Source organism: Alexandromys fortis, unplaced genomic scaffold, assembly GCF_014885135.2.
Source record: "Alexandromys fortis isolate MF-2015 unplaced genomic scaffold, M_Fortis_MF-2015_v1.1 scaffold_0, whole genome shotgun sequence".
Taxonomy (NCBI): Eukaryota; Metazoa; Chordata; class Mammalia; order Rodentia; family Cricetidae; genus Alexandromys; species Alexandromys fortis.
Window position 1 is genome coordinate 31055881 of NW_026067949.1, and position 25831 is coordinate 31081711.

The following is a 25831-nucleotide window of genomic DNA, read 5'->3' on the forward strand; positions in this document are numbered from 1 at the left end:
GCAGGAGCTTGGTTGGGCGGAGGTCCACGCTGGCCAATGGAAATCAGCTGTGTTCTTACAGGTTTCACAGCAGGTGGAGAAACTGAGCAAGAAAAATTACTTAAACGTGGGCTTAGCCTTTCATCGCGGTGCGGGGCGCCACAAATAAATGTGGCCCCTTTACTAGCAGGAACGGAGAACAATGTAGGGGACCCAATTTCCTAATCCTTTCGCCTGGCAGTCCCGACACTTCCACTGCAGGCGGAGTGTAGCCTCTCCGCGCCGGACCGTGTTGGGGCGGAGGGGAGGGGGGGACCCCTGCGGTTGTCCTTTATTGTCTAGGGAGCACCTGCCAGGTGGCTGGCCGGTGCCTAATGCGCGCGTGGCGCCAGGCTTCACAAAGCGCAGGCAGCACCTGCGTGACCAGCGAGCGGCCTGGGGCTGGAGGACCACCAGTGGAGGGAGAGTGCCGGGAGGAAGAGGATCCAGGATGGAGGGGCTGTGGGTGCTCCAGGTCTCAGAGGGCGCAGCGACCCCGGGATCAGCAGATCCCGAGAGTCCCGGGCACCAGGCAGCGGGAGGGAGCGCGACCCGGGCTGGAGGAGGGAGGGGCGTGGCCGCGCGCTGGGGGAGGGCGCTGGAGGAGGGGCTGTCGCGCGCCGCTAGTGGCTCTGGGGGCTCGGCTTTGCCGCGCTCGGTGCACTTGGGCGAGAGCTGTAGCCGAGAGAGGACCTCAGAGTCTAGCGCAGCCACCGCGATGAGAGGCGCTCGCGGCGCCTGGGATCTGCTCTGCGTCCTGTTTGTCCTGCTCCGTGGCCAGACAGGTGGGAGAGCGCGGCAGATAAGAGGATTGCACCCTCCACCCCGTGGGTGCAATCCTGGGTCCGGGAGGGGTGCCACCAGCCGGGGTGCGTTCAGAGAGGTGTCTGTTGGCTTTTCCTCCGCCTGAGCGTTACAGCCCGTGCGAAGGTGGCGGACGGCTGCGGGACTCTGTTGGCCCGCCTCGCTCACCTGCGCCCGGAGCCGGCAGCGGCGGGCTGTGGAGACCCGGAGCCGAGAGTCTTCCGGGAGCCGGGGCCGCGGGGCTGCGGGCGAGTTTGGCGATGCTTTTGTGCCGGCTGAGCCCGGGTGGCAGTGGCGGGCGGCCTCGGGCTTCGCACCGAGAGAGTCCTCTTTCAGTGCGAGGCGCGGTCACGGCCTCCTTTTGTTAAAAGTTGCGTGTGGGTGACCGGCACCCGTGAGAATCAGCCCACGGGTCCCCGGACGCGCGCCGGGCAAAGTTGGAGAGCCGTTTTCTTTACACTGAGACCGCTGCTTTCCCACCGTGGGCGCTCTTTGTGCACAGGGCTGGGGATCCAGCCGCAGTCACTCTAGTCGTGCGCGGCGCCACCCGTGGAAATGAATCTCGGGCTCGTTTGTGACCCCCCCTTTTTTTTTGCACGGGGAACACGCGGCGTGCGGTTCTGGGGCGGGACCCCGCGATCCTGTAGGTGGCGGCTACAGGGACAACTTGAGCCAGGCGTATGGCGAACAGCCGCTAGGTTGCAGACTTTTTCCTTTTGTAAATCTCGTGCTAAAGGCTCGCCCCTCTCTGCAGCCGCACGGTGTTCATTGCTGCCACGCGCCGGGGAGCTGCTGCAGCCTACGTTAGCCGCCAGCTCCTGGGAAGCAGGGTCCTCGTGCGGGGACGCAGCTGTTCCAAGCCACCTTGTGCGCACAGTATGAGGAACGAGCCAGGCCACCCCAGCTTTGGAAACCCTAGTCGCAGTGTATGAGACTTGTAATCGCAGGTGGCCGTTTTCTTTGGGAATCCCGAGATCTAGACACCTCCTCCCACGTGATAGCCATCCTCTGGCCGCATTGGGTAGGGTGGGGGGGTGTGGGTGAAGGGGTGAACTTCGTGCAAATCCCATTTGTTTCTTCAAGTTGTTAGGAAAACCAGGGTACCTCTGCACGGGAACTTGGGTCTCAAGGTGGAAGAGGATCTGCAGGCTCCTGGAGCTCCTTAGCCCTGCCCCTTTTTTGCCAGGTGTTGCTGGTGCGCTGCCTGTGCGGGTCGCCTGGCTAGTCCCTGAATCCTTGGTTTCTGCCAGGTCGTTTTCAAAACAAAACCTAGAAACCCTTTGAGGTTACCTTGATGCTATAGGTTAGGGAGAATCGGGCTCTGGAATGAAGCATTCAATGGCCAGCAACGCTGTGACCTGTTTGGAGCCCGCCGCTGGTTGCATTTTCCGGATCCCACTCCCCGATGCTTTTGAAAGGCCCGGGAGGGCTTTCCTGTGGGGGAGACCTTGCATCTGGACCCCTGTGCCAGAGGAGGGGTCGCCAGGAAATACAAATGAGTGTCTGGATTCCTAGACGTATTTGACCGCTTAGCCGAAAACGCCGCCAGCGATCTTTACACATTCCACCTTGCTCTTCTTTAGACAAGGTGGAACACCAGAAAGATCATAGTTCCCCTTCAAAAGCTGAAACGACTCAATGATTTACATCTTCCTCCTGATTAGTGTGCTCTGACCAGTAACTTTCTGGCAACAAACCCTTGCTCTGCCCCTCCAGTTTCAGGCCCCCTTTCCAAACCTACAGCCTCCTTGATTCTGCACTCGTGGGTGGGTCATTTGAATTCGGAGTGGGTGGGGGGCTTCGGTTTCCCTGTAGGTGCTAGAAGACATTGCATCATGAAGGATTGCGGACTAAGGGATGTGTGTGTGTGTGTGTGTGTCTGTGTGTGTGAGTGAGTGTGTGTGTGTGTGTGTGTGTGTGTGTGACCTCCTGGGTTAGCAGGAAGCTCTTTTGTGTTTTTGTTTATGTTGTGCTCTCCATTTGGAGGGCCAGCAAGTGCCTGCTCTGTAGTAACTCCTCCTCCTTCCTGGGCATTCACAGCTTTTGGAGCTCAACAGGATGGTCCTGAAACAGTGAATCAGACCTTCCCCTTTTCCTGCAGGTGCAAGACCCTAATAATTTATGCACCTGGCATTCTGGTTTATGATCCTACTGGAAATAATCTGATAGTTCTGGAATAGAGAGAGCCTTCCCCACCCATCCACACATTCTTTTTTTCTTATGACGTTTTAAATCATGTAAGGCGTGCCTTTGCAACATGCTTTCTAACGTGCCTTAAATATCATATCATGGATGTGCTTTGTGCATCCATGGGACTTTATAATCAACAAATGTCTGCCAGGCCCCGTGCTGAGGCCCCTATTTAGGGGGCCTGGGAGGTTGGGCCACTACAGCCTCTACTATTTTCCTATTGGAGAACAAGTTACTTGCCCAAAATAATCAGTGAAGGACCCTGAGCTCAGCTCCATATGCCCACTGCATATCCATTTAAACAGCTCGCCAGGATTTGCTATATGTCCAGCCCTGTTCTGAGGGTTCAAGGACACAGGACTGCTGATTTGGGTAAGAGGGCTTCAGGCTGTTTTAGAACATTTGGTAATTCTTTTCAATTTAGGTGAGTTAATTTGCCGGGAGGATTCACTGAATAGCTTGGACCAGGGGCGTGTGAACCTGTTGTATAAGGGGTTGGGGGAGGGGTTAGCCTGTCCCATCTAGTTAGGGTTCCTCAGAAAGGAAGATAAGTTATCTCTAAAATGAAGTTGGAAACCATTCCCAGCCCCCCGTCAAGTAAAGATGATTATACCGTTATATATTTGTCCCTGATAACTGGCTTCTCAGCGGCCGTTTACTCTGGCCCAGCACCGAGAAATACAGTGACCATTTTACTGCATTCCCAGAAGAAATTCTCCTCAGAAATGTGCCAAGTATTCCGTGGACTTCCTTGAGTGAGCTGAGGTTGCAGGTGTTGTTTTGGTAACGGATTTTTGCCATGGTTGTTGACAGTCCTTAGAAGTTACTCCTAGGACTTTGACTCATTACTTCCAGCTGATGAGAGGACACGAGGAAATGAGCAAACCAGCCCGGATGTCCAGAACGGAGGTCTTAGCTGGATCCTAAGCCCTGAGAAGCAGGGGGCCACAGTCTCCTCTCTCTAGGATGAGTTAGGTTCAAGAGTTGGCGGGCGGGAGTGTGGGAAGTGCTGTAGTCATGTGTGGTAACTTTTCCAAAAGTGGGATTAAAAGACATTTGTAGGGATCCAAATATGTAAAATTTCATATGCAGCTTCAGCAGCACCAGTCGCTATTTTCACGGCTGCAGTTCTGGGGTGAGCAGAGCTTGGAAGGGAGTCAGCTGTAGGGAGACGCTTGAATCAAGGACAAATCCGGCATGGATCTTGCTGAGCCGCAGAGACCTGGGAGCAAGCCTGGCCCCCTGGCTTGGATTGTGTGGTTCATCTCGGACTTCAGTCTCCCAATAAATGAAGAGTCGTTTGAAGCCAGTAGCCAGCTAGCTCCTAGGCGTGCTTGTTTGGCTGACTGGATGCTTCTAGAAAACATGGAAGACGATTCCAACAAAAATGCTCCAACCTGATCACTTGCCATCCCTCTTATGTATCAGCTTCCGTTTTGGCCCTGACATGTGTCCCCATGCACACCTTGACAGAATGTAACGTTTAAGTTCAGTTATTTAGGGCAGATGGCATCAGAGTTCAGGGCTCAGTTTCTGGAATTGACATCCCGTTCTGCCACTTACCCGCTGTGTGATCAGATACCAGATGCTTACCCTCTGCGTGGGGGGAGGGGCAGCAGGGTCAAGGCGCAAAGGCTGGGGGATTGATCACAGGAGGCTCTGTAGTTGGCATGCCTAGCATGGAGCCCCTCTCAGGAAGTGGGTGGTCTCTGCAGGGCTGGGATTTTACAGCTCAGCTTAGTCTCTTAGGGGGAAAAGGCAACCGTGCAACTGGCGTAAAACCTGATGGCTTTGGTTGTTTTACCTGTTTGGATTTTTTTTTTTTATTAAGATGAAACTTATTCATTGAATGACTAGGTCTTTAAAAACATCTGCCCATGGTGATGCGCGCTGCTTTTCCTGACTCTGTAGTTGACCTCACCTAGGTCCCTTGACTTTTTTTACCAAAGGGCTTACAGAGTTTGGGATAAAAGTTTAGGGAGTGAGAATCCAGGTGAATAAGCCCCTCCTCTGGTCTCCGTAGTCCTTCCCTTACATAAAGTGGCTGTGCAAATATAGAACCATAGGAATTTTTTGGAGGGGCTTTCCTGGACTACTTCCCTGGGAGTGGAGCGATCTTGTAAACTTGCCCTTGGCTGGGTTCAGAGCTCTGCCATTCACCGGACCACACTTTGAACACAGGCAAGGCTAGAGAACGCTGGATCAGTTTAACGAAGCTTATCAATCCTTTGCTGTGTCCTCACCAGGACAGCAGATAGGAGCTTCTGTGGCAGGGACGTGCTCAGAGTAAAACTGGGGGTGCAGATGCGTGGTGGGTGGGCAGCGGTTTCAAAGAGAGGTGCCTCAAGTCTAGTTGGGTGGGTGTTTAGCACAGACCAGGGGACTGTGGATCTCCACATAGGAGATCTTACTTTGAGATAAGACCGAACCCCTCAGAAGGGGAGCAGAAGATCTATAGTTGTGATAGTTGGAAGAATCGAGAGAAACGTGGAACAAGATGTTCAGATCTTGCTTGAGGATCACCCAATCTTTGGTCAGATGGCTGAGGGTAAGGAAACAGAGGGTATAAAGGTAGAAACCTGGGCCTCCCGATTAGATTAGCCCAAAGAATGGGAGGAGGGGGGATGGGGAAGGGAAGGGAGTGTATTTGGTGTTGAGCTAGGTCCAGATTGTGAGGAAGGCCTTGGAGGCCAGGCCAAGGTGGACTTGACTGTGAACAAGGTCACCAGTCCAGGGCCACCTGCTTTGCCTTCTGTTCAGTTAAGCACAGCTTGGAAAGCAGTGTCCCGTCCTGCCCCCAAACTTGGGATAGTCTTCCTATAGGCAGTCAAGAAGAAGGGAGAGTCTTTTTAGTTATTATTTTTAAAGTAAAATTGTATATCCTAAAATTGACCACGTTAACACTTTGGAATGCACAGTTCAGGGGTATTGAGTACATTCACGTTGTTATGAAACCAGCTTTATCGCTTCATCTTGCAAAACTGAAAGCCAGTACCCACTAGAGAACTCCTCCCCACCCATCCCCCTGGCTACCACTGACTCCGAATTGTGTTCTGTGTCTGGGACTGGTAAACCCCACAGTATCTGCCTGCTGGTTGGCTTGTTTTAGTTACCATAATGTCCCCCAGGGGGTCTTGTGTGTTGTGTAAGGCCAGAATTGCATGTTAATTGTTTGTGTTTTTGAAACAGGTCTTGCCATGTTGACCAAACTGGCTTCTGAACTCCTGGCCACCTTGCCTCCCTCTCTCTGGTGCTGGTGGCACATGCTAACACCACACCTGACAGGGTTTCCTCCTCCTAAGGCTGACCAGTGTTTCTGCTGTTATGTGTATACAGTGCGTGCTGTTTCTCTATTCACAAGCTGATGGGCACTTGGATTGCCTCTGCCTTCTGGAAACTGTGGATGATCCTTCCATGCAACTTTGGAGGAGGTTTTTTTTTTTTTTTTTTTTTTTTTAAGGGTGCCTCACCTCAGAATGTTAACAGAGAGCTGTAGAGAAGGACAATTCATTTAGGCTCTTCGGTGGTATTGGACAAAGGGGATGGGAAGCTGTATGCGTTAGGCATATTCTAGAAACAAGGAAGAGTGCCCAAGAGACTGAGAATGAGATGGGTAAAGATGGTATCCGGTTGGCACTACCTGCCAGCCACCAAGCCATGGGAAGGAGAGCTGGAGTTCTGGTGTGGCTGCCTGGGAGTAATGGCAGATGTTGAGGTTCACAGTTCAGGCCGGGCGTGGGCTCTTTATGGGGAAAAGCATGGTGACCATCTTGTTCATTCATCACCTCTGGGTTACACTTACCGGAAACTCAATTTTATAGACACAAAGCTCGATACCAATGAAATTCTTTTTTTTTTTTTTTTCCGGGTCAGGTCCATGTAAGAAAGAAAATGAAACCCTATAGTCTCAAACTCTGGCTCAACACTATTATGAAAGGATTTGGGGGATTATAAAGAATTCTGTGTTAAGTGTGCACCGGTCATATGACGAAAAGAAAGATGTCGTGAAAGGAACTGTCCGGTGGGATGTGAATAAAATGGATGCTTTGGGTGGAGACGCAGACAGAGCACTTTGGGGAAACAAGGACTTTGAAGGCGGCTTAGAGAAATTGGATTTATTAAACCTGGAGACGATAGGGTGAGGGAGGTTTAGCGACTGTCACTCTTCAAGTATGTGTAGTCTGTGACAGGAGTGTCACAAGCTGCCAGTGAGCATGCCTTGCCCTGGAAGGAGACTGGGATTGTTTTCGGGAAAACAGTTCTTTAATTGTGGGCTGAGAAGGACTACCACAGCTGGCTAATGGATCTCTGCAGGAGATAGGAGGGAAGCCAAATGTCATTTTGATATGGTCCCATCCTGCCTATCTCAGCTGGCTTGATGTCCCCTCTGTGGTCTGCAATCCTCGTTATGTAATTTGGAAATGAGAAAATAACTGGCCTTGCTTGTTTCCTCACCCCGCTGGTGTGGGGTGGAGGATTTCTCATATGTGTTGCGTGGACTTCACAGCTCTTGGCTCTGTGGAAAACAGCCGGCGAGGAAGCCACAGCCTAAAAACAGGCTATTGATCTGTTGGGGTAGGTCACCTAACCACAGAGTAACTTGTGCCTTGGAGTGTCAAGATAAGGGACCTAAGGAAGTCTGAGGTCTAGAGAGATCCATCCCCACCTGAGGATGGTATGTTGCGGGGGTCACATGTGCTGTGGGGGGTACCCTGCACTGTGGCTGGGCAGAAAGCTCAGCCAGGATGCTCAGTACCACCCTCCTTTCCCCTTGGTTACTCGGGGTGGGTTGCTCCTTCTGTGGCTTACCCAACACTTCCTTCCCATCTGCCCGTTCCCTTGGGTCTTTTCCCAGTCATGGTTCAGAGGCACACATTAGATCAGCCGCGGACCTGGAGTAAGGTAGTAGAAGCCGCGGCGTGGCTCATCAGCTTCTTTTGGTCACTACCATCATGAAAGAATGAATGTGTAAGGTAGGATTCCTGGCTCTCCATAGGGAGATCAGGGCTAGGCAGACCCCCTGGAATGGCGTGTGTCAGAAGGTTTAGTTGGCAGTCTGCTCATGTGCCTTACAATTGGGTTGGGCGGACAAGGCATTGCTCCTTGAGTAGAATGGTGGGTTCAGAGACATTTCAGGGACCCGAAGTAAATCTTGAAGAGGGCTGTGATTCTGTCAAGGTTTGAACAGCGAAAGTTAAGTGTCGAATGAGCCAAAAGGCTCCCACACGAAGAGGCTCTCGAGAGTGGAGTACAAGGTGATGTGGGCTCATCTTCAGGGCACCTGGATTTTTCAGAACGCTTCAGAAATTGAAGCATTTCCCACAATGCCATATGTGATGAGATTTTTGTAAATGAAATCTGGTCAAGTAATTGCCTATTCAAAGGAATAACTTTAAAAAATGGAAAAGTATGCATCTCGCTTCTGCATGTGATTTTGTCTGTGTGTGTATCATGCAAATCCAGTTCAGGTATGAGCTGTGAGTTGTTTTTAAGTCCAAGGCTAATTGCACTCCACCTTTTCCCTCCCTGCCACCCTCTGCAAGCCTCTCCCAGCCGTGATTCCAAATACCTGAGCATCTGACAGTGACAGGAGATGACTCCCGTTCTTCATTCAGGGACAACGTAAATCTTTAGTGAAATGAGAAATACGGTATTCAACAGGCCTCAAAAGCTTTTTTTCTTTTAATGTGAATTTTTTTGATCTAGCAAAATGTGGGATGAGCAAGACCTTGGAAAGGTCTCTGCTTGGGCTGAAACACATAGGTTCTTTCCAGATTCTGTGGCTGCTGCTGCGTTAGAAGGCTCTTAGAGCCAAGCAGTGGTGGTGCACACCTTTAATCCCAGCACTCTGGAGGCAGAGGCAGGTGGATCTCTTTGAGTTCGAGGCCAACCTGGTCTACAAGAGCTAGTTCCAGTACAGGCTCCAAAACTACACAGAGAAACTCTGTCTTGAACCCCTCACCCCCCAAAAGAAAAGGGAAAAAAAAAGCTCTTAGATTACTGGTGGGACCTCTCCCAAACAATATTGGAAAGATGGCTAGGTCTCTGGCAGTCTGTATACCCAGGAATGAACTCATTTCTGGATATACAGACTGTGTTTTGGAGTTCGGAAAACTAGTTTCCTTTGGACCTGACAAAGAGGAGGTGGCTGTAGTGGGCACAGTACTGTCACATAAGGGAAGGTGTAGGCTCTTGACACTTGACCTAGTGGGGAAAGGATGAGGAGAAGAATGAAAAAGAGGAGAAACTTGTCTCCTTTGTCCGCCTCTTTAAATTGTGAGGCAAAATATCCAGCTTGCCTCAAGTGACTTGGAGTGTTTCAAAGGTTTAGGAGGTGGGGGAGGGTTCTTTTCAAATGTTCTGAAACTACCAGTAATTTGAAAATAATAGTCTACTCTTAAGCTGAGTGTTTTCTCTCTGTGTTGAGAACAAAGAGACAGTGGTCACTATGGATTTGCCAGTCATTGTGTCTCTGTTGGGAGGAGCTACGCACAGAATGAGGTCCAGTGCGTGTATTCGATTCAGGGGGGAAACTGTACTGGGGGTATTAGAATGTTCAGGGTTGGTGGCATTGACCGTCATTCTACCAGGCTAGTGTATGCTTAAAAATGGAACATAACTGTATTGAAAGCAGAGAAATTAGATAGTTATCTTAAAGGTGCTTATTAGGTCGTAGAGTATTTGAAACACGTTTCTGTTTCCATCCTAATTGTCACAGTGTAGATTTCCTTCATTGTTTGACCCCACAGTGTCTCACTGTGTAGCTCAGGCTAGCCTCATAATTACTGTGTTGCCCAGGTGGACCTCAAACCCTTGATCTTCCTGCCTCACCCTCCCAAGTGCTGGGGGTAGATGGATGTATGTGCCATGCAACCAGCTGTGGTTTTCTTAATATGAAGGCATTAGAATAGCTAGTAACAAATTTGTCCTTGAATGTTCTTGGATTTATTTTCATATACGATGTGTGTTTAATGCAGGGAAGTAGAAGGTCCGTTTTGAACTGGACCAGAACCAGAAAGCACCATTTTGATAGAAGACCCCTCTCCCCTGCCCCTCCACTCCCTCCCTCCCCCGCCCCAGTTTTAAAATAAGCTAGCATATGTAGAAGGGGTTTTGAGTTTTTTTTCTTCAGATCTGAATGTGTTGCCTAATTTACATTTCAGCATTTTCAAGGGACATTATTTAAAATGATCATCCAGTTTAGAACCCCTGTCTTCTAAAGGGGCCCGGCGAGTGAGGTGCCAGCGGGGAGGGGGAGGGGCCCCTCCCCTATACAGGGGGTGCATGACAGCCGCGGGGTGTCCCGCTGAGTGGCACAGCTTCATTCTGTATTGTTCTTTTGTTGTTTTGTTTTCTGAGACAAGATTTCTCTCCGTCACAGCCCTGGCTGTCCTGGAGCTCACTCTGTAGACGAGGCTGGCCTTAAGTGAACTCACAGAGATCTGCCTGCCTCTGTCTTGAATGTTGGGATTAAAGGGGACCACCGCCTGGCTAGGCTATTGTTCTTAAATTGGAGTGTTGGGTGGGGGATAGCAGTGAACACCCTTGACCTGGGGCTTCTGTTCTAGCAAATTCTTTCTCAAGAGCCCAGAAAAGCAGGGAGGGGAAAAGAGAGAAAAAAAATCCATTGAATTTAGCAGCTTCTGGTCAAAAGCAGAGGGAAAGGTCAGAGAAGGTGACCGTGAAGGAAAAAGAGATGGCCATTCAAAGATGGAGTGGAGGGAACCCCATAGGGACCAGGTGGGTGGGATTTTTTTGGGTGATGGGACCATTACCTTCTCAGGAAGGACTGACCATTGGCTTCTGTCCCAGTGGTTTGCCATTCTCGATTCAGCTGGAACCCATTTGACAGAAACAGAACGGAAACACTGGGTCAGCCCTCACCTTTAGGATCTCGGGGGCAGATGTATCAGTGTTTCATCCATACCGCCAACCTGGCCTTCTCGATCCCATTCAGAAAATGTGGGCTTTATGAGGAAAACTATATCCGATGATCCGCTCTCTGTCAGTTCTCTTTATGTCTCTTTTATCCCCAAAGCCAATTCAGGTGTGCCCTTCTAGAGAGCACACACACACACACACACACACACACACACACACACACACACACGCCGGGTGCTGGTGGTGCACGCCTTTAGTCCCAGCACTCGGGAGGCAGAGGCAGGTGGATCTTTGAGTTGGAGGCCAGCCTGGTTTGCAGAGTGAGTTCTAGGATAGTCAGGGCTACGTAGAGAAACCCTGTCTTGAACGCCACCCCACTTCCCAACCCTCCCACCCCCCGAAAAAAAAAAAGGAAAAAAAAGAGGAAAAGTCTGGGACCCAGTGAACTGAGTGTTGGAACTGCGGAATCAGGGCTAGAAGCTCCTCTCTGTCTGCCCCGGATGGTGAGATCTGGCCCTTGTGGAGGATCTGGGGACAGAGGATGGTACCCCTCTACTGGAACTGGGAAGGACACCTCTGAGTTGAGGGTTTTAGGGAGGAAGCCCAAGGAGCTTGACATGTGGCATCAAGCACTATTGATAAAAATCGCTGGCTTCGAACTTGCACACGTGGGTCACAAAGCCAGTTGTCGGAAACGCTTGTTCAGAGTTTGACCTTCTGTCATGGGATAGGACCTACCATTTGGGGCAAGAATTTCAGGGCCTCTGTTTAACTAGACCTTCGTTCCCACTTTCTGTTGCTGTGATAGGATTATGACCAAAGCAATTTTGCGAGGAAGGGGTTTATTTCACCTTCCTGGTTAACAGTCCATCATCCAGGGAAGTCAAGGCTGGAACCTGGAGGCAGGAACTGAAGTAGAAACCATGGAGGAGTGCCGCTTCCTGGCTCCTCCCACCCGACTTGCTCAGCCTGCTTTCTTACACAGCTCAGCTGCTGCTGCCTAGGAATGGCCACACTCTCAGTAAGCTGGGATTGCCGCCTGAATCGCCAATTAAAAGCCCTACAGACAGACATCCGCAGGCCAGTCCGATCAAGACAATTGCTCTGCCTGGGTTTCCTCTCCCTAGGTGATCCTAGGTTGTGGCAGGTTGATAATAAAAACTAGCGAGTATAACCGTGTTTAAATTTATTGTCACTTGTCTGGGAAAGAACAAACACATTTAAAACAGCAGCAGGAAGCCTCTGATTTGTATTGCTCCCTGGCCTCTTTGAAAACCTTTCCTTTTGGCAACCATTTTTGTTTCAACATGGAGGAGCAGACATTAATTTTATGGTTGCATTGCTGCTGGCCTTTGAAGACGTAGTTTTATGTAACCCAGGCTGGCTTCAAGCTAGGCGAGGATACCTCAAACTACTGGTCTTCCTGCTCTCAGCTCTCAAATGTTGGGATTCCAGGTGTGTGTCACCACATCTGGCTAACACAGGTTTTTTATCAAAGTGACATTTCAAGGACAACACAGAGTATGAGCTCTCAGATCCACAAGAGCAGCCGGTCATGGTCATTCGGCCTTGCCCCTTCCCAGTTCATCTGCTTATTCCTATGAAGCCCGATTTCATCTATAAATATTTTCAGCATGTAGCTCTAAAATACCCATTCCCTTTTCTGAACAGTAATCGTATCATCTCCGATCATCGCACTGCCTCCCATCCCAAGCCCTCGACACGGGGGAGGGACATTTTATCTGAACTGGGACACGAATCATGTCTCTACCCTGCGGTGGAGTATTCAGTACTCACCTTTCCCCTGTTGAAGTAAGTCATATGAAGTTGGTAAATGTTTGACTGAATTGAGGAGTGTGCCTCGGTTGGGAGGTTCACCCTGCCATTGCTTCTTGGCGGGGTTCAGCCTTGCTCTCCCGCGGAAGGGGCTGTGTGTTTGCCCTGTCAACGTCAGTCAGCGGGAATTACGCTGATTGCATTCCCGCCACAATTAGCATGTTTCAGTCCCTGCTTTTCCTGTAAATTGTTGATTGAGTGGTTCGAGCATGATCAGATTTTGTTTTTAAAGAGAATGCTGGGTAGACAGTGTGTTCGTCTTTCCCGATGGCAATAATGTTCTTCTAATAGGCGCCTTTAGGCAGATACCTTAGGTAGCGTTCTTGTCTGCTTTTTCTGAGAGCTGTTTTCTACCACGAGTGACATTTAAATTAGCAGCTAGTCTGCTCCCTGTGCCTGCTGTGCCAGGAACTGGGGGTTTGAAGGAGTAAGTGCCCGTTTTGCCCTCAGCTGATATCTGTTTGCAGAACCTGCTCTCTCCTGTTTTCCAATCAGCTCTTGTCTGAGGAGAGCTCACCTCTTGCCCTCCATCCCTTACTTTCGGCTCTGCAGGCCGGTGTGCACCTGGTGCTGCTGGCGGAGGTGTTCTGTGGAGCTCCTCTTTCTGAAGGGATGCGCTGGCGGCCGTCCCAGCGATAGGTTCTCTGTAGTCTTTATTCTAAAGGTCAGATGTCTGATAGAAAGCCACAGCCATCCTGTCTCTGCTCAACTATCTTTAGTGTTTTTGCTGTACTGTCTCTTTTGGTCATGAAATGCTGTCAAAGTCAGGAACACTAATCTGGTTTTCCTTGCCTGTGAGCTGGCCACACCTTTACCTGTAGACAGGAATGCTTGCTTTTACCCTTTGCAGGACAGTAGTTTTAAGTGTTGGCTGCTGGGGTTGACTTTCCCCAGATGTGACTGCTCCCTTGATCTATAATCCCCAGCGTGGCTTCCATTTTCCCTTCCTGAAGACTTGTCAAAGATCAGAAGTGTTTGTTCTGTTCTCCAACGGCTTCAGAGCCACCAGCATGGATATGTTGGGTCTTCTTTGTCTTCCAGACCTACTGTTTTCTTGGGAAATGATAGTTCCTTTATCATTTGTTTAGATTCAAATCATCCAGTTTGTCTGAGGTACCCTGCCACCACCCCTGCTCCTGCTGCTTCCTCAGTCTTTTAAACACACACACACACACACACACACACTGACCCCCCCCCCCCTACACCACTACTGTTGCTGCCTCCACCACCACCACCACCACCAAAACAAAACAGTCTAGGGTATTTCTGTATGGTCTAGGATGGCCTCAAGTTCTGGAGCTTCTTCCTCAGCCCTCCAAATTCTGGGATTACAGGAAGGGCCACACTGTAGGCCCTCTGCGGCACATCCGCTTGTGTTTGTTCTTGTGTTCCATATTTTATTTCTGTTTTTTTTTTTTTTTTTAGTTTTTTCATGTCCACTTTTTAAATCTTCATTTTTCTCATCACTCTTCCAAGTTTTAAAATGATTTGCTTATGTGTGTCTGAAAGTATATGCACACCTACATGTATGCACACCTACATGTATGCACATGCACGTGTATGCACACGCACATGTATGCACACGCACATGTATGCACACGCACATGTATGCTTTTGTATTCGCGTGTGAATGGGCTCAGAGGAGGGCGCTGGGTGTTCTCCGCCTATTTATTCCTTTGGGGCAGGCTCTCTCCCTGAATCTCTGGTTTGGGTTTTCTCAGCTAGACTGCAGTATGCCTCGGGAATTCTTTTCTCTCCTTCCACACCCCTCTGGGCTGGGATTACAGGTGTGTGCTGGGTGCCAGCTGTCACTTCTCCAGAGGCAGTGGGACCTGGGAGAATGGAGCTGATAGAAGAGGCGGGCTTAATTCTCAGGCCACAGCCAATTTGATTCAGAGAGCCTCAGGCAGTTTGTATAAGAAAGTCACATGGGTAAAGTTATCATAAATGCAAGCTGTATCTATCAATCACAGGGACAAGATCTGGCTGTGTTTACCTCCTGAGTGCTAGGGTTAAACCCAAACTTCGCTATGCCGGTCTTCCGTATGCTTTTTTGTTATTGTTTTTTGTTTGTTTTTGAGACAGGGTTTCTCTGCAATTTTGGAACCTGGAACTTGATCTGTAGACCAGGAATTCATAGAGATCCGCCTGCCTCTGCCTTCTGAGTGCTGAGCCCTGAGTGCTGGGATTATAGGTGTGCATCACCACTGCCCACCTGTTTTTTTTTTTTAAGGTGGGCTCTCATGTATCCCTGGCTGGCCTCGAACTCACAATTTAGTTGTGTCTGGCTTTGAAGTTCTGATTCTTCTTCCCTCACCTTCTACATACTGGAATTACAAGGGTGTGCCTCCAGCTGAAAGATTTTATTTTCTACATTGGAGATGCTTTTCCTCTCTTTGGTTTCTCTCTCCTACCTTTTGAAGAGGGCTATCTGCTAGCTATCTGCTCTTGTAACTAAATGGTCTTTTGTGCCTGTAACCAGCCCTCTGTCTAGGCCTTCCTTCCTTCTCCTTGCCCTCATTCTGTTTGTAGATCCCATCCCCACCACTGTCTTCTCTTGTTGAGCTTCTTCTGGGGTTGTTAGTTGGTAGGGATCGAACCCGTCCCTTCAACTCTCCAGCATGTTGGACATAGTGCTTCCCTGCCTCCCCTGCTCTTCTCAGAGTGAACTGTGGCGAGCCATGTTTATAGCTGGTCATTTGTCCCACTCTGGTGTGCCACACACCAGCTCACACAGAGTGGTGACATCATACTCTGGGTGCCCCGCCCACTGGGTCACACATCTAAATGGAGTATTGGATTCTGCTCTTCTACCCAGTTTTGCGATTGAGATTCAGCAACTCGGTTACCACCCCTGAAGCCAAAGCAGCTCCTGGACACCAGAGCCCCTTTTTACTGTATAGTTTGTTAATTTTTGGATTTGCCAAGCCTGGACCAAAGTGAAATATTAAAAGACTTGCTGCTGCCTTTGCAAATATAGTCTTCTTTTAAAGTACAATTTAAAGACATTTGTCGTGGAGACAGTTGCCTTCGTAAACTGTCTGGAAAGAGATTCGTGTGCAAACGTACTTCCTAGCCTCTGACGTCGGCTGTCTAAGCTTATTGTTTACAACAAAACACAATGGTGGAGGCCACCAAGGACCAGGAAGCTCGTTACTGAGCTGTTGTCTTTGAGGAACATTTGTAAGAAATGACTCGCGGTGCCATTGGTCCGCCTGGGAGTTCTGAAGGAGACAGCCGGTTTGTAGTTTTCAAAGCATTAAAGCCACATCTATTCTTCTAATGCCATCTAGTAAAAGACGGACATTGCCACCTGATTTAGGGTGCCTTTTCCTCTTTTTCCCCCCAAGTGGAAAGTATTTGTCTATTTCTAATTATAGTCATTTGAAAAAAATGTTGCCAGCGCTTGAAATATTAATTTAAATTTCCAGAAATTACCAAATTTTCTTCCTCCAGTGTGAGTTTCAGTTGATGAAATCAATTGGTGATTGATTTCAATCACCATATTAATAGGTTTCTAGCCAGACATAGGGGTGCATACACCTCTTACAGGCCTTTAACCCCAGCACTTGGGAAGCAGAGTCTGTCAAGAGGATCTCTGTGAGTTCGAGGCCAGCCTGGTCTACGTAGGGAGTGGCAAGACTATAAACAGAGAGAGTCTGTCTCAAACAAAAGGAGGCTCCCCCACCCTCAGGGATGGCCATATTCTAAAGCTGTGGGAAACCAGGGACATACTGGAAGGGTTTGCTGTTGTTTCTTGTTGATTTTTCTCAGTTCTGGAAAACAGATCAGTTACAGGCATTTTCTGCTGTTTCCTACAGGCACTGAGATCATTTTACACAAGGGACCACTCATTAAGAATTCCTTGCAAAAGGGAAGCGGGCTTAATATGTTGCTCTGAGAGAATATCACCCCAGAAAACTTAACAGAAAAGTGAGCACTCATTAAGCAAATTGACCAACAAGCATCCTGATGAATGTTGGATCAAATCTGAATACCCCCAATTTTGTCCATTAGTGTGCTTTTAAAACCAATGCGATTGTTTGGGTCTAATTATTTTCTATTTTGTGTATTTGAATGGAGAACGGCTATAGAGTTAACTCTTGCAGGGCAATTATCTCATTAGCAATTGAGGAGAAAATGGTGACTGGTAACTGAGTAACCAAGAAATGCTTGGCTGGTGATGAAACAATGCTACGGACAGACAGACAACCGCTTGCCGAGGGCTCGCTCTGAGGAGAGTCCAGGCCCCGGTGTTAACAGACCAGCGGGATGGGGTTTAGTGTTCTCTGAAGAAAACACCCACGGAGGCTCTGTTTCTCCAGCAGGCAACAGTTACTCCTGTTTGCGAGAGGTAATAGTCCTGTGTCAGAGCGCGGCCTGTGGAAGCCACCCCAGTGCTCCTTGGTGCGCCAGAACCGGCTTGGAGGCCTCCGGGATGGGGGCGCAGGAGGATTGGGTGCCAGGCCCTCTGACTCACTGAGCCAGATTGAGGTCTGATGCGCTGCAGAAGTTGTCTTCGTCACCAGTGTCACCGTTCTGGAGTCCTGTAGCTGTGACTGGTGCATTCTGCAACATTTCCCACTCGAAAGCTTGGGGATTTGAGAAATCTGTGCGCGACTGGCTGCCAAGGCTTGTCAGGGGGACCCAGCGCGAGGCCGGTTTCTAGGTGTAAAAGCCAGGCAGATTCGCTCACTCAAGAAAAATCTGTTTCTGCAGGTTTGACTCGAGTTCCAAGATAGCGATCCTGGTACAGTTTCTTGCTACGCTAATGTCCCGAGTCTGGGTTCTGCTCACTGTCTGACTACCGTGTAAGGCAGGGGGCTACCGGTTCCTGACCAATGTGGTCAGGATCAGCCACAACAGCAGCCCCTGACACCAGGCAAAGATACCAGCACCCGCCTCGCCGAAACCTGCTGCATTGGCAATGGTGGGAACATGGCTTCCCAGTCCCTTTAACCAGCCCATCAGGGGAAGCCATTGCAGGCTGAAGGCTGAGAACCACCAACTAAGGGTGTCGGAATTGTTGAGCCTCATCTCAGCGCGAAGCCCGGGGCCTCTTGAGTCCCTTGGTGTTCAGACAGGGTGCAGTTCTCAGTTCTCTTTCTGTCAGCCTAAGAAAGATAGATAGGAGTTTCAGTTAGTCCAGACAGGAAGACAGAAAGCTGCAGCACTGAGGAACTGTGCAGAGGTTCCCAGAAACATGCATGCGCGGTGCAGCAGGAGAAGCAAAGTCCTTTCTAGAGGCGATATCTTCAAAGGATAAGTAAGATTGATACCTGCCTGACTCCATGCTTTCAGAGACTACCCGCCCAGTGTTGCTCACCCACATGGGGAGCTACAGATATCCCCTTGGGGGCCTGGTTCTCTACTGTCCTCACCTACATGGGGGACTATAGATATCCCCTTGGAGGGCCTGGTTTGCTACTGCCCTCACCTACATGGGGGACTACAGATATCCTATTGGGGTGCCTGGTTCTCTACTGGCACACCTGCCTCCTCCTTTGCACTCAGAGCCCCTTGACTTCCATAAAGGTATGAGCTTCCTGCCCTCTGCTCACTGTCTGGTGCACAGAGGAAACGGTGCTTCTTCCTGGCCTCCTGATGCACCCCAGTTTCCGTCTCCTGCCTTTCCCCCTTGCTCTTCCACCCCTGGGGTGGGTCAGGTCCGCTCGCTCGTGCTGCCCCACTCTTCACACTTATCACAGAGTAATTATACAAATGCATAATTATTGGTCTATTGCCTAACCAGGAGATAGTATAAACTGCACCATGGGGGCGGGGAGGGCCGTGCACTGTTGCTCCAGGGGCCCAGCACATAGCAAGACTTCAGTGTGATATTTTTGGATGGATGAATGATGGGAATGGAGGCGGAGTTCAATCCTCACCATTATTTCAAGGATGCCTGGATTTAAGGCTACATGATAACTGTCCGATTTTGCTGAATTTTAGGAAGGCTGGTCCAGCTGAATTGGCAGTTGGCCCTGCGGCAGCAGCATCTTCTTGCTTGGTTTTCATCTGAGTTCTGGCTGTGGGGTACCCAAGAGAGCAGGTTTTTGAGTGTTGTCCTTAAGACAACAGGGAGGTGGCGGAAGGACAAGCTCCGCTTGGGGACGTCACGATCCAGGGTCAGAGGCCAGCAGTCTGCACTGGAGAGGTGTGCTGGGAAGCCTTTCGTTGAACGAATGCTGTCTTGTCTCCCCCAGGGCTTCTGAGCACCGCTTCTTTCTTTGTACACAGAAGGGGTGTCTTGTGTGTCCTACACAGTAGTAGAAGAGACATGCAGGGGCTGGAGAGATGGCTCAACAGTTAAAAGTGCTTTTCGTTTTTCTAGAGGAATCAGTTGAGCACCAGCAACCAGCTCCGGTGCCTACTACCACCTTAGCTTCAGGGGAGAACCAGTGCCTTCTTCTGGCTCCTGAGGGTGCCTGCACACAGACGGACAGACAGATACACACACACACACACACACACACACACAGACCACATACACAAACAGACATAGACACACGTAAATAAAAATGAAAAGAAAGATACAGCTACTGGCATTGGTTTGTTTTGCCTTGGCTCAAGCCTTGTATTCCCTTCCTAGAAGGTGACAGCTTGTGAGCCCAGCCACGCAGAGGCTTGAGATGGGGCCTTTGTCTAGGATAAGAAAGCCAGCTCCCTTGGTCTTTATGCGAAGAGTTACAGTAACATTCATGCACATCATTCACAAAAACCGCGTAGTCTTGAGCCTGGGCTTTGAGGATGGTATTTTAAGATCCATAGAGTAGAAGTGCCCATAGGCTCATGGCAGTCTTGCTTTGGGTAGAGAAGCTAGTGATTTGTTGACTATTTGAAAATTGTCGGGGGGTGTGTGTATGCATGTGCATTTTGCATTGACGGCCCTACACGCTCTGTTTTTTGCCATGCTGAGGCTCGAACCAAGGGCCTTTTGTGTGCTAGCCAAGCACTCTGCCCCTGAGCTACACATAGTAGTCCCCGTTATACCTGTTGTAAGTTCAGCTTGATTGAGTACATTTAGGGACAGAAGCTCCAGATTTTAAGAATCGTGTGACAATAACTATTGTACGTAGCTGGCTGGGGGCATTGTTACCCCAAAAGGCATGTGGTTTTGGTTCCTGTGTCCTTTGTTTTAATGGTTTCATCAGGTACCATTCCCCCCTAACCTCAGCACATTCTGGACCGCCTTTCCCCCAGCCTGTCTTCTTACTTGTCCTGGGCCCAGGGAGTGTTTTCTTCCATGTGCCGTCAGGTTCTTATCCTCTGGCTATCACATCAGTGATGGCAGCAGCGTCACAGCAGGTTTTGTCAAGCATAGGTTCTTAAAGAATTTGGAGATGATGCAAGGATCCCGAACAACTCTGTGCATGGCTTCTAGACATTGCCACTGAGGCCTGGAGAGGCCAGTGGACTTCCCCAAAGCTTCGTTGCCTTGGCTCCGGGGTCCCTGTGCCTGGCTCTAAGACCCTACTACCTGTGCCGCACTGTATTCCTGGGGTGTCACCTGCTATCCTAAGCTTACTGCAGCACCTGCCACTTACACCCTCTGGTCTAGATTTTAAAAAGTGATGTATGAAGTCACACAGTTGGATCCCCCCACCCCTGTGCCTGTTAAGGGTTTTTTTTTTTTTATTTATTTTTTTAAATCTGGGTAGGGTGAGGTGGATAATTGCAAAGGCCCAGAGAAGCTGCAAGGTGGGTGCAGTGGGTGCAGAGAACTCCAGGCTACAACTGCTAGCATTTGATACTTGCTTTTTTTTCTCTGATGCTCTGAAAAGTATTTCATGTGCTGGTTTTCTGAGCACATGCAGGCCACCCAGGCTGCCTCTGCCCTTGGCTAGAGGGAGAGGGCTGTTTTCCTTCCTTCTGGGAAGGGACCAAGAAGGGCCCTTCAGGTTCCTGAGGGAGCCCCTTAAATCCTGTACCTTCTGCGCAGGCTCGCTGTCTTCCTAGAAATCTCTCTAGCACCAGCAAAACAGATTTTCCTCTTTGGCAAGATAACAGGAAGGAGAGTGGAGATGGGCTCCCCAGTTGGTTCCCTGGGGATTCGACCCGGCCTGTTAGCCGGCCTGCGGTACACGGTTGCCCCTCGAGGAACTGAAGTCTGGCGGCTGAACAGTTACCACTGCCTCTGCCCCCTTTCTCCAGCAACTGCCTCAGATAAAATTTCTTGTCGGAAGCGGTACTGCCTTCGTCCCAGCTTCTGTGAGATGACATCTTGACAGTAGAAATAGAAGGAAGATTTCCTGTTTGCTCTCGTGTGTAGGAACAGGGAAGGTATGACTTTCCTTATTTGACAGGTCCCTTAAAAGTAGATTTTAGAGTATATTTATGAGTAAAATGTATCGACTTACCCATTATGAAGAAAATTAGCATATTCATCTAGTTAAGTCAAGTATAATTAATTCCTAGCATCTTTCAAAAGCTAGAAAAATCAGAGAGGCGTTTCCAAAGTGTTGATCACAGTTGAAAATGCCTCAGGGAAACCATCCAAATGTCAGGATGAGCGCAGAAGCAAGTGTGGCGCACACTCGCAGTGGAACATTATTCAGCCTCGAACAGGGGTAGCGTCCCTACACGCAACGGTGTAAGCGGGTCTCTATGGCATGACGAGGGGGGCGTGCAAGTCACACGAGGACAGAGAGCGCATGAGTACTCTTACTCCTGGTATCTAGGCAGCCACATTCAGGGAGTGGGACAATCGGCTCATGGAAGCGGCGGAGATAGGTGTTAGTGGGTGAAACTGGCTAGTGGGCAGCGTTTCTGTTTAAGAAGATGAAAATTTGTAAAAACGAATGATGATAGCGGCCTAACAATGCCAATGTACTTAATGCCACGGCTTTCAAATGGTTAAAATGGTAATTAAATATTATGCATATTTTCGCTAATAAATTTCTGAAACGCCCCAGTTACCATATGCATGTCCATATGTATGTGTATGTGTGCGCACACATACACACGAATGTGTGAACATGCTAATAGTTTCTTACCCTGATGTCTTATTTGACACCATTCGAACTTGATGCTGTAGGACTGGAACTGGAGCCTAGGGTCGCTGATGCTTTGTTGGCAGAAGTTTGTTAGTCCACCCCTTACTTTCCCCCCCTGGGCCCGCAGAATTCTGGGACTCCTGAGAGAACATAGCATGCCGGGAGGATACAAGCGCTACTGTATCCGTGTGTACAGGCCACTCCAGCCACAGTGAAGACAGAACACTCCTGACCTGGATCTATGGAGGCGCCTACATAGATAGATGCCTGCAGGCGTGGCTGTGCAGAGCTGTCTGTGCGCGTGGCTGACCCTTGCCTCTCTTCCTGACCCATCTCCTGCCTTGTTCTCTGCTGTTCTTTAAGTTAAGGAAGTTGGTGTTGAAAGAAAGGGACATCCTCCAACACCATCCCCAGCCCTGGCTGAACAGATGGCCGGGCCCCTTTTTCTCTGGTGTTTATTAGAGGCCGTTCCTAGCACTTCTTATCTGGTTCACATTTCAGTAAGCGCTTTTCAGAAATCCAAACACGGAAACCTACATATTTACAGCAGGGGCTGTGCTGGGTGGTGGGGAAAACCCAGTGGAAATGAGGACGGCCTTCCCTTCCCTCTGTGATGCGGCCAGACTGTTGTCCTTGTCAAACCCAGGGCTTATCTGACTCCCCAAAGTCCAAGTCCATGGTTAAGGAGCCTTTCCTCTCTCTCCGAGTCTTTGACTTTGAGACGGAGTTGGGGGGCGGGGTAGGAGTCCTGCTTCCTCAGACGCTCAGCTGGATTTTTCTTGGGATGAGTGAGCAGGGATTGTTTCAAAGGAAAGTATTGTCCGGGGAAAGCCTGGACTTCTGGTAACTGTGTGTTTGGAAGAAGTTCTCAAAAACAAGAATCTTTGTTGGAGTGTGGGTGTGAACCAGGAATTACTGACCTGTGGCCTTCAGTTGTGCGACAGGCATTCGAGAACCTTCTGTGTCCAGCCCCTAAGTCTGTAAGGAGAGTTCTTTATCTCCTTACCCCTTTGGTTCTAAGTATTTCATTATAGATCTTTATATTTCTTTTATTATTTTATTTTTTAAAAATATTTTATTTATTATGTGTACTGTATTCTGCCTGCGTGTATGTTTACATTCCAGATTGCCCTATAGTGAGATTGTGTAAAACAGATGGTTGCGAGCCACCATGGGGTTGCTGGGAACTGAACTCAGAACCTCTGGAAGAGCAGCCAGTGCTCTTAAACCTCTGAGCCGTCTCTCCAGCCCCTTAATTCTTATTTATTTACTTTGTGTGTGCGTGTAAGGGCATGTGTAAGGGCATGTGTGTGCCACAGTGCATATGTCTGGAGGTCAGGAGAGAATTTTCCAGAGTCGATTCCTTCTTTCTAGCCTGTGGATCCCAGGTTTGAATTCAGTTCACCAGGCTTCCGGCAAAGTTCCTGCTGGCTGAGCTGAGCTTTCTTGCTAGCCCCCTGGAATTTTAGGCAGACACCTGAATAGCTGCCATCTAACTTTCCTGTAGTGGTAGACAAGGTCTCTACAAGCCCAAGGTGAGCCAGGGGCTGGTTGAGGTCAGGGATGGCCTTGAACTCCTGACTCTTCCTCAGCCTTCAGGCCTGTGTGCCTTGCTCCAGCATAAGAGGTCCTCAGGACCTTTGGTGCACTAGGCAGGCTTTACCCAGCAGTCCCCGGACTCTTAGTGCCCTTGAGACTTTTGAACTTTAATTCTTGGGTCAGGACAGTTCCGAACATCTGGGGGGGTCTCCACCTGGGGGTATTCCTCTCTATCCTTCACTAGTTGCTTGAAAACAAACAGGAGCAATTAGGTGTTTTATTTACACGTACAAATATTAAATCACGTCGAAAGCAAACATTTCCCATTTTTGCTCATGTCCTTCAGTCGGTGCAGGGCTGTGCTGAATACCACGGTTGTAAAATTCTCAGCGTCCTTGTCAGTCTCTTAGCAGCAGCCGAACATGTGACATCCCTTTGATATCGGGGATGCTTCTCACGGGGCACAGGCAGCCTGAGGGCATCTTCTTTGCCACTGGAGAGCTTGCTTGGGATTTTGGGGTGGGACACATCCCACTAAGATGAATTCAGTACGCAGCAGAGTAGGAGGTCCGCCGGGGGTGTCTTCGCCCGGAGGCGGGCACAGAGGTGCCCTCCTCTAGTCCCTAATGCTCAAGAGTAACAGAGATGAGGAACTTGGAGGGGGGCGGGTGTCACCTCAACTCTGGCATTGAAGACCAGCCTGAGCCACATAGCGAGATTTCATCTCAAAAGATTGAAACAAAGCCCCAAACTCCAAAAACCAGATAGGCAAGGATACACGGACATTACAGGAAAGGCAGTCTATGAGCCCCGGGCTTGTCTATGTGGTGAAGGCAGAAACTGGGGGAGCTGCTGAAGTTGACCGAGTTCCTGCTCTCAGTAGCAGAGGCAGGAAGGGGCCAAGCTGCAGGTGGATCGGATCCCCCTGGCTCAAGTTTCCCTGCAGAAGAGCAGGTAGAAGGGAGGATGGAGGGGGTGGGCAGCCTCTTAGCCCTGCCTCCCCAGAGCAAGGGCACTCCTGTTTGTCAGGGGTTTCCTTCTCTAGTGCTGGAGAACTATGCTTCTTCCAAGATCCTTGGGATCCCCCCATCTCAGCCTTTTAAGCAATGGAACTGCAGGCTTGCCCCACACTGTCCAGGTCCCAGTTCTTTTATGAAATGTGGGCAAATCAGCCAGGTCTCATTGTCCGCTGTTCTCCACTCCTGTAGAACGCAGCCGAGAGCCTCATCTCCCCTGTACCGCAGATATTTTCCTGACAAGACCGGGTCCAAAATATGAGAGGCTTAACATAGTGCTTTACCCTGACTTTGGTGCCCTTCGGCCATCATGGACTCAGGAGATCAGGAGTACCACCGAACCTCCTGATCTCCCAGCTGCCCATGGTCCATTTGCACTATTCCCGTGAAATGCCCTGGATTAACAATCTGCTCCCTCCTTCACTGACCTTGGGTCCTGTCCTTGATATCTTTGGCCTTTGTAATCCACCCTTATCCTAGTGATTTTACAGCTACCCCTAGTTACTATTTGGGCTAGTAAGAATAAGTGTGTCCCTGACCCTCACCTCTAATCTCGAGAGTTTAGCCACACACTGGGTCAAATGCCCCTGAGTCTGTTTTTCTTCAAGTCACTTGACACTGCCATCATCCCATCACAGAGAGCTAAAACATGTCTTGTTTCTTCACTGTCCAGGGCCAGCCCACCCCGAGTCCCCTCAAGCACCTGCATATGCCCATCTGACTGCTCTTTCTCACCGGCTGCTGCCTTAGGGTCTTCCTTTTTTCTCAGCTAGCTTTGTTCTAGTCCTGTTCCTCAAATGGCAGTCAGGGTAGGCTCCCCACCCCTCCTACGGAGAAGCAGGCCCTGGGATGGTCTTCCCCTCCCTAACCTCCAGCTGATATGGGTCTTCTAGAGGTTTGCACTCGGGCCCCTTGTTGCCCTCTCTCGTCCCACCCTCAGCCTGGCCGCACACTTCAACTTGAACTCGGAACTCTAAGGAACCCCTTTCTGATTGTTGACACTCCATTTCTCAGACCATTTCACTTTAAATATTCCTCAAGTTACAACAGTATCAGCACTAATAAAATCTGTAGAAGTTTTCAATGTATTTAACGAACACATTCAACCTATCAGATGTCTATCTTAGCCTATCCGATCTGAGACTAAGAACGCTGTTAGCCCACACTTGGGCAAAATAATCTAGTACAAAGCCTGTTTGATTTTAAATTGTTTATCTCGGTTGGCAGAGTCCTTGTAAGAAGTACCTTGCTAATATCCAAAGCCCAGTTTCCTCTGAGGATTGCCTCTGAGCCCTCTGAAGGTGAAAAGCCAACCGTGGCTAGCACTTCTGCCAATACTAACTTCATTGTTTGGTAATGACCTCTGGCTGGGAGCCTGCCTCCTGCCAGGTGGGGTGTGGGTGGTGTTTCCTTGACCCTCACATTCCCCTAGTTAAATGGAGGGGCTGAGTTGCCAACCGCAGCTCACACCTGTTGTGTTAATTTCTGGCACGCCCACTTTCTCAGCTCTTTTCTGCAGACAGGCTCATCTTTAGGCCAACCTTGCCGTAC

The 25831-nt window shown here is 49.6% G+C and overlaps 1 protein-coding gene across 2 annotated transcripts in view; it reads left to right on the forward strand.

Moving 5' to 3' along the window:
- Positions 1-658: 658 nt before the first annotated feature.
- The window catches only part of Kit (KIT proto-oncogene, receptor tyrosine kinase), a 76617-nt gene continuing 51444 nt past the window's right edge, over positions 659-25831 (forward strand). For both annotated transcript variants that reach the window (XM_050150159.1, XM_050150160.1), the window contains exon 1: positions 659-803. In XM_050150159.1, the coding sequence (XP_050006116.1) occupies positions 737-803 (67 nt within the window). In that variant the 5' untranslated portion in view covers positions 659-736. The remainder of the gene's footprint in view (positions 804-25831) is intronic.